Genomic DNA, 7,841 nt, shown 5'->3' with positions numbered 1-7,841 from the left:
TTGTCTTTGAGTCTTGACTTGGCGAGTAGTACAAGTGGAGACCTAACCAGGTTTGCATAGACAAGACATAGACACGCACATGCACTAGAGAGGTTTTGTCTTTGAGTCTTGACTTGGCGAGTAGTACAAGTGGAGACCTAACCAGGTTTGCATAGACAAGACATAGACACGCACATGCAGAGGTTGAGACCTTAGGAAGCAAAAGGACGATGGAAATTAAACTTGAAATTATCAAAACCACCACCACCAAAGTTTGTGGGGATTTATGATTCTCATTTTAACAGAATCCAAAGCCATATGACAAGACTTGAAGACTGTGTGAGCATTGGAACTCTTGGAATTCAATGAGCAAGCAATCTAGTGCACGAGGCTTCCGTTAGTGTAGGGTACAGGATGGGCAAGTGTACACAGTCTTACCTCTTGCTTCGCAGAAGAGGCTGTTTTAAGTTTTGAACTTGTGACTAACATGTTACAATAATACAACCTAATCATTGTACCATAGGCTCACCCACTATATAGAAAAAAATGTGAACATCCAATATTTATTTCTTTTGTTTTTAAATATACTCTTCATCTATGTAATGATAGAAAATGAGATACATGTTAGATGTTCACTCCTACAATAGATGATCCTAAGAACAGCGGATCAATTCTCAATCAATGGTCCAGCTTACTAGCGATACGTGTTGGTTTTGTCCGTAAGTGTTCAAAAGACAAGATCAAAACACGGGAATTCATTTAAAAGTTTTGGATTCCTGTGCAGTTATATATAAAAGTGAAAATGAGTGTCACCCTACCCTACAAACATGTGATTCTCTCTCTCTCTCTCTCTCTCTCTCTCTCTCTCTCTCTCTCTCTCTCATTCATTCATTCTCTTTCTCTCTTTCTTTACCATACATTTGTTCTCTCTTTACTATACATTCGTTCACTCTACATATATATATATATATATATATATTTGGGTGAAATAACCCGACCCGTTTGTGTGGCTTTATATATGTGTAGATCAAAGTTTGACAACCCGTTATCAGGAATGGGATCAGTCAAGACCAATATCAATTTGATACCAATCTATATCGTCCTAGCTAGATTGGACAGAAGTACTTCTGATTTTATGTTTAAATCCATTTTTCTTACCCTGTTACCCCTTATCTGTACCGATCCATCGATACGATAATGGCTAAGAACTGGAAGCGGTTAAGACCGATACTAGTTCAATCCAATTCCTCTAACCATGGTCCAAAGACTCCAAACACATGGGGTAGGCTGTTGGTGGCCCATACACCAAAGCAAGGCCAATGAACTGGCATCAACAAGTGGTGGGCAGTTTGTCTTTCATGGGGGTGGGATCATCATTTCCACCCTTTGGCTTAAGTGTTTTCAAATCAATCTCTCTCTCTCTCTCTCTCTCTCTCTCTCTCTCTCTCTCTCTATTTTTGTTGAATTGTCTAAGAATGGGGTTTTTTAGTTGAAAAAAAGGGATACAAACTATGTATGGCATACTCTTGTCCAATATGGGATATAAAGACATACCATATATACTTGATATACATTTTAACCAAGGGACTGTCTAAAATGCAAAAGATTCTTCTCCCCTATAGGTAACCACCCCATCCCATTTTACATCATTCATGGGGTTGTGGGACTGTCCCCATAGATGGGAGTGGTTACCTGCAGAGGAGGGGCTCCAGGTTTGTCTAAAGTTGTAATTTAAAATTTTACTCCTATTACTTGTCTCTTGTCTTATTCCTAAAAATTATTAAAATAAAGAAAAATTACTCCCCCTTTTCGTGTAGTTTACCAAAATTACATGTGGATCCAAGGGTTTAAACGAATTACATCCCCCTCTCCTAACAGTCACGGTGTGAGTATTCTGTTAATTTTAAATACAAAAAGACCATATTACCTTTTAATAAAAAATCAACTTAATAAGATAAAAAAAAAAAAAGTGATTTGTCCCATCTTCTCTCTCTCTCTCTCTCTTTCTCTCTCTCTCTCTCCCTCCCTCCATGGCCAGAGCTTACGAGTGTTCTCTAATGGTATCCGGTGATTTTTTGGGGGGGACTTCGATCTATAGTAAAATTGAACTATTTAGTACATAATAGACAAACAAATGAGAGTGGATTCATAACATAAACCAGAAAGCCAAATGATGGAAGAGAAGAAAGAGGAAAGAGTTTTATGAGAGAGAGAGAGAGAGAGAGTATATAAGAGCTTTAATAGAGGAGCTTTAACCAAACTTCGATACTTCATTCTCCCCCCCAACACTCACCTTGGTATTATTATCATCGGAAACGAATTCTGGCAATAGTGGAAGTAGAATCGATCCTCGACATCGTCGGTGCTCTCAGATCCGAGACCTTCAGTACAGAGTTTCAGGCTTTCCAAACTCTTGCTGGAGAACCCTTCGTACTCGTTGTGGTGGTCTACGGCATGACGACGATGATGATGAATTCTGGCGATAGTGGAAGTAGAATCGATCCTCGACATCGTCGGTGCTCTCAGATCCGAGACCTTCAGTACAGAGTTTCAGGCTTTCCAAACTCTTGCTGGAGAACCCTTCGTACTCGTTGTGGTGGTCTACGGTAGAATGTTGGTACATAGCGTTAAAAAGGGCATTTTGGGTATTATATGTCATCATATTAAGTGATGTCATCAACTAACAGTCCAAATTTAACGGAGACTAAAGGATTGGACCTAATTGTAAGAATATTAAAAAATGTAGGGGAGAGGGATGTAATTCGTTTAAACTCTTGGATCCACATGTAATTTTGGCAAACTACACGGGAGGGGAACATAATTTTCCCTTAAAATAAAAAAATACAATAGAATTTTAGAAAAAAAAATGAAAGTAATTTATTATTATGTCATTATCTTGCATATTTTTTGTACATGTTAATTACTATATTTTACAACAAAAAAGTTAATTACAGTATTCATCCTCATTAAAAAAAAAAAAAAAAAAAACAAATCCCTTAGTTAACTATGATAGGATTAAACAAAAGTAAACAAAGATGGGCCTTACCTATTACTAAAATTTAGACCCCTCCAAACCAGGATCAAAATCCTCTGTTTTTCCCATCCATGTTTTTCCTTGTTTTGCTATCTGCAGAGCGCAACACGTGGATAATAAGGAGACCAACGGTCAAGATTGGGTGAGGCTTATTACATCCGGTGCGTTGGTCTTAAAGTTGTCCACGTGTCACGTTTTGTAGGTAGCAAAACAAGGAAAAACAGGGATGAGAAAAACAGAGGATTATTTTCCTCCAAACCAACATGTGGCAAACACAGTCACCGTTACAAAACCATGGTGCAACCCTGGTGGACTTGTCCTTGTCCTTGTCCGTATATTTATCTGATACAATTTTTTAGATGTGAATTCACAAAGCAATTAAGTTTGATTATTAGTTAGTCAATACAGAAAATTCAAATAGGACAAAGCCTCAACCAAAAATCATGCTAACGACAAGATTTATAATTGTATTAAGGATAATTTTGTCCAATACAGTCATAAGACCGATTATGATATATGGTGTAGAATGTTAGGCAATCAAGAAATATAACATAGAGAAGTTGAATGTGACAGAGATGAGGATGTTGAGATGGATGTGTGGCAAAACCTTGAAAAATAGAATAAGAAATGACCAGGTTACAACTAATTTGGGAATTGCCTTAATTCAGAATAAGCTCAGAGAATGTCTGTAAGATCAAAAACCAAGAAACACGAATAATAAAGAGACAATAGATCTGTACAACACAGAGATTTAACGAGGTTCACACACCAGGGTGGTGTGCTACGTCCTCGGGCGAAGAAGAAGATGATTCACTATGCAGAAGAGAAATTACACCCTAGCAGCGGCGAGGAAAAACTCGCCTTGAAACCCTAGCTGCGAAAAACCCCAAGAATACAATGACTTTCTCAACAAGCAACAGTACATTATATATATACTCTAAATCGCGGGTCTACCCATCGGGTCGCGGTCGATCCGGTCCAACCAATCGGCCCAACCCCTCTGCTTCCATCACAGATCTCAGAAATTTCTCATTCAGGTTGCCACCAAAATATGTCGGATCGGATCAATCTTCAAAACGGGTCAAGAATTCGAGACAAACTTAACAATGTCAGTTACAAAGGTATAGGTATATTCAAAGGAGGCCTTTGGATGCCCAGTAAGGAGGAGTGATCAGATACAGATGGATGGAACGAAAAGGACTAGGGGTAAGTCAAAATGACCATTGAGGAGTTAGTAAGAAGAGACATACAAAAGTTAAGTTTTCACCCAAGTATAACATCTAATAGAGCTGCCTGGAAGGCTAAGATCCAAATTGCCGATTGTTCATGAGTGGAATATCCCAAATATATATTTTTTTCTTTTAAATCACAGGGATCCATATAGCCAACCCCATTTAATTGGAATAAGGCTGAGATGTGTTGTTGACTAAGCCCTCTTTTGATCCCCAACCCCACCCCCCTACCGGTATTCACAAAATAAACTATAGAGAGCCCAAAGGTCAACAACATTTATTTCAAAAAAAAAAAAAAAAAAAACACTTCAGGACCTTGAGCCACTCATAAAATTTAATCAAAATCATCAAATAATAGAGGTCAAGATCAATCTCTAAGAAGGACAAATTTCCTTCATAAACGTTAGGCGTCAACTTCTCAAATTAAGTAAATCTTCTTTTATGAATATTTAAATTCTCTCATCAAATCAACAATGAAAGGTTAACTAACGTATACAGCCAAGTGCTAATGATAGATTCTTGTCTGATTAGTAATCATATGGAAAGCCATTAAAACAAATGAACAATAATTTCCTTTTTATAGGGTGTTTCGTATGTTTCTCTTTAAGCTTGTCTTTGTTCAAAGATTTGAAGTCCTCTTTGTGTATTTTTCTTACTTTTAATCAAAATATCTCTTTCATTGTAAATTGATTAGCCCATTTTGTCATAACTAATTACACATGGATAACAATGGACAAGAAAGGCCTTGTAAATGACAACTTTTAAAAATTCTTTTTTTATTATTATTATTAAATATCAGCATGAGTATACTAATCAAATGAAATAGATGTACAGAATGACTAACGTCACGGCATATTAGACAAAGAAAATACAAGATTTTCTTAAATTCCACTTTCCACATGACCATCAACAAAAAAGAAAACAATCCAAAAAGCAATCAATAGCACCCACCTACTAGATTCGAAAATCCTTTTCTAAACCTACCTTAAAAGAGAAAGTTTTCCTAAGGAGAAGTACATCAGTTTGGGGTTACAAATGTTTCTCTCTTATCATACAAGGTTGAAATACTCATATATTTTTTTCTTAACTGCAGCTGAAGAAAGTGATCTCATGTCCTAAATAACTTTGGAGACTAAGAAAAAGGGTAATCAATTAAAGAAGGGTACAACTTCTTACTTCTTAAGCTTAAGTGACAATGGGAACTACTCTTTATTTGTCTAATTAGAAGGGGTTGGTGAACTAAAGAAATGAATTTACAACAACACATCATGCACCACCTTCACAAGCTCTTTATTACTAAAATGCTACACAAAGGAACTATTAACAAATCCTTAATCTCATACATTGTAGCTTACAATATAGAGAAAGGTCATATAGTTGCTCTGAGTCGTGATCCCCAAATGTTTCTTGGACGGTGGGATCTCATGTAAGGAGGTAATTCTTCTCTCCACATGCATGGGAACTGATCCCTCCCTTGGAAGGGATTTGAAGTTATTCATCAATAGAATCCACAAACGAGAGAGGTAGAAACATGGAATACAGGAATTATATATAGTTCATCTCTTATGCAAAATAAAATATGTATAGCATTGCATAAGGGTAGTCTTCTAGCCTTCATTGATTTTTAATCCATTCGTCTTCAGAATCAAGAAAGGAACACAGCTTCTGGAGCTCCAATGCTTCATTGGGTTCAAACAATGCTTGGTTTGATGAATCTTGGAGCATTTCTTGCACCGAAAAGAGATTATATTCTTGCACTGAAAAGAGATTATCAGAGGAGGAAGATGAATTATTCCCACCTTTATTATCAGTAGTCTGTATCCCATCACAACAAGCTTGGAAGACATCTGAGTTGAGAACATCAGAAATGAAAAGCTCACCAATGTCAAAATCCATGAGAAAATTCGAAGAGTCATCCATGAATCTTTGGGTGGATGAAGATGCTGAGCTCTTTCCATCCGATGCAAGCTCAAGATTATTTGTGTTCATATGTATATTTCCTTCTTGCAATGGGAGAACAACCTTGGTGCACCTTACTGCTCTAGTTCGAATGACCTGGGTTCTCTCTAGTGTCTTTGCTTGAGGAACCTCTTTAGTGTTCTTATTTTTAGTTTTATTGAGTTGGATTTGTGCTGTCTTGCCTTGAAATTTCTTGCTCAAGTAGGTGTTCCAGTAATTCTTGATCTCATTGTCTGTCCGCCCTGGTAGCCTTCCCGCTATCAGAGACCATCTGCAAATTCAAGATTTCTTAATTCTCCACTTCCATCCAATCTAAATTTAAGGGTTTTCATTTTTTTGGTGAATGAAAAATATATTAAAAAGAAAAGAGTAAAGTACAACATGGAAGTCAAAAAAATAATAATTATTATTATTATTTTTTTTTTTTTTCTGCAGAATGCGTTCTAGGCCCAAATCTATTCCGAGAGTCCATGCCAAAAAAAGTCTCTACATTTTCTCCTGTCGTAATTTTCTCTTATCTACATTTGTGGATATTGATGAGAGAAAGGGAAAAAAAATGATGGAATTGAGTGTTAAAAGTCACCTGTTACCAAGTAACTTATGAAGCTTGATCATAAGCTCCTCTTCTTCCTGGGAAATGTTGCCTCTCTTAATGTCTGGCCTCAGATAGTTCAACCATCGAAGTCTGCAACTCTTCCCGCATCTCCTTAAACCTAAAAAAGAATGAAAAGCTTCATAAATGAAGATTAATGAAGTGAAAAGAAAAAGAAAGAAAGAAAGAAACCTGCTTTTTGAGGGAGGTCTCTCCATTTCCCTTCTCCATGGGTTTTAATGTAGCTAGTAAGTACTCTATCCTCTTGAGCTGACCACGGACCTCTGTTGAGTCCCACTTTGGCACAACATGGGCTCCTACCCATTTGCTCTTTCTGCTCTACTCTGTATCTTTACTTCTTTGCTCTAGATGAGGGAGAGATCAAACACCTTCTCCTCCTTCTCCATGGGCTCCTACCCATTTGCTCTTTCTGCTCTACTCTGTATCTTTACTTCTTTGCTCTAGATGAGGGAGAGATCAAACACCTTCTCCTCCTTCTCCAAGCTCCTACCCATTTGCTCTTTCTTCTCTCAGCTCTTAGAGTAGCCACAGAGAGCGCAAGCTCTTCCATTACTCCTCTATTTATTACTCTAATCACCACACTCGAAGACTCAGAAAAGCACTAAAAAGTGAGCCATTCAGCTTTGGCCCTTCCAGTTGTAAGCTGACATAAAGAACAAAAGTGTAAGACCACTATAGACGGCGTGGCCTCTCTTAGGCCTAGCTTGACCCATTCCCATCAACTCGATCAGATCATCCCCGAATCGTACCCCGTCTAGTCTGGCAGTCCCCCCCACGCCCAGGACAAGACAGCTTTGTGAGTTGTTGAGGGAAGTGAGAGATAATATGACGAGTTTAACAAATGGGTCCCACGTTCAAGCTTTCTTTCTTTTTTTCTTTCCTTTTTTTTTTCACGAAAACCACGTTCAAGCTTTCATACAACAAATTTGATGAAATTATTGATTAGCCATTACCGATCCTCGTACGGCCAAAAATTGCATTATGGAAGATCCAAGAATATATGCAGCGGTGCCAACCCAGGGGT

General features: G+C 37.7%; 1 protein-coding gene across 2 annotated transcripts; it reads right to left on the bottom strand.

Annotated features, from left to right (window-relative positions):
- Positions 1–5,514: 5,514 nt before the first annotated feature.
- LOC122075190 (transcription factor MYB1-like) lies at positions 5,515–7,321 on the bottom strand. 2 transcript variants are annotated; one of them, XM_042640134.1, is made up of 4 exons: positions 6,989–7,321; positions 6,788–6,917; positions 6,126–6,475; positions 5,515–6,002 (listed from the first exon to the last, which is right to left on the bottom strand). In XM_042640134.1, exons 1-4 carry the CDS (start codon positions 7,119–7,121, stop codon positions 5,860–5,862), a joined length of 756 nt encoding a protein of 251 aa, XP_042496068.1. In that variant the 5' UTR covers positions 7,122–7,321; the 3' UTR covers positions 5,515–5,859. The 2 variants fall into 2 exon arrangements, with proteins under 2 accessions (XP_042496068.1, XP_042496066.1); XM_042640132.1 differs by having other exon boundaries at positions 5,515–6,475.
- Between the last annotated feature and the right edge of the window lie 520 nt (positions 7,322–7,841).

This window comes from Macadamia integrifolia, chromosome 4 (genome assembly GCF_013358625.1).
Source record: "Macadamia integrifolia cultivar HAES 741 chromosome 4, SCU_Mint_v3, whole genome shotgun sequence".
NCBI classification, from domain to species: domain Eukaryota; kingdom Viridiplantae; phylum Streptophyta; class Magnoliopsida; order Proteales; family Proteaceae; genus Macadamia; species Macadamia integrifolia.
Note: the sequence above shows the minus strand (reverse complement) of the source record. Positions and strands in the feature narration are given on the sequence as shown.

What these genes read in the sequence shown, in the direction of transcription:
- LOC122075190 (XM_042640132.1), bottom strand. Translation starts at nt 7,121, where the DNA reads ATGGGTAGGAGCCCATGTTGTGCCAAAGTGGGACTCAACAGAGGTCCG. An exon ending in AGACCTCCCTCAAAAAGCAG is followed by an intron (nt 6,918 to 6,988) that starts GTTTCTTTCTTT and finishes ATTCTTTTTTAG; the next exon opens with GTTTAAGGAGATGCGGGAAG. An exon ending in CATAAGTTACTTGGTAACAG is followed by an intron (nt 6,476 to 6,787) that starts GTGACTTTTAAC and finishes TTGAATTTGCAG; the next exon opens with ATGGTCTCTGATAGCGGGAA.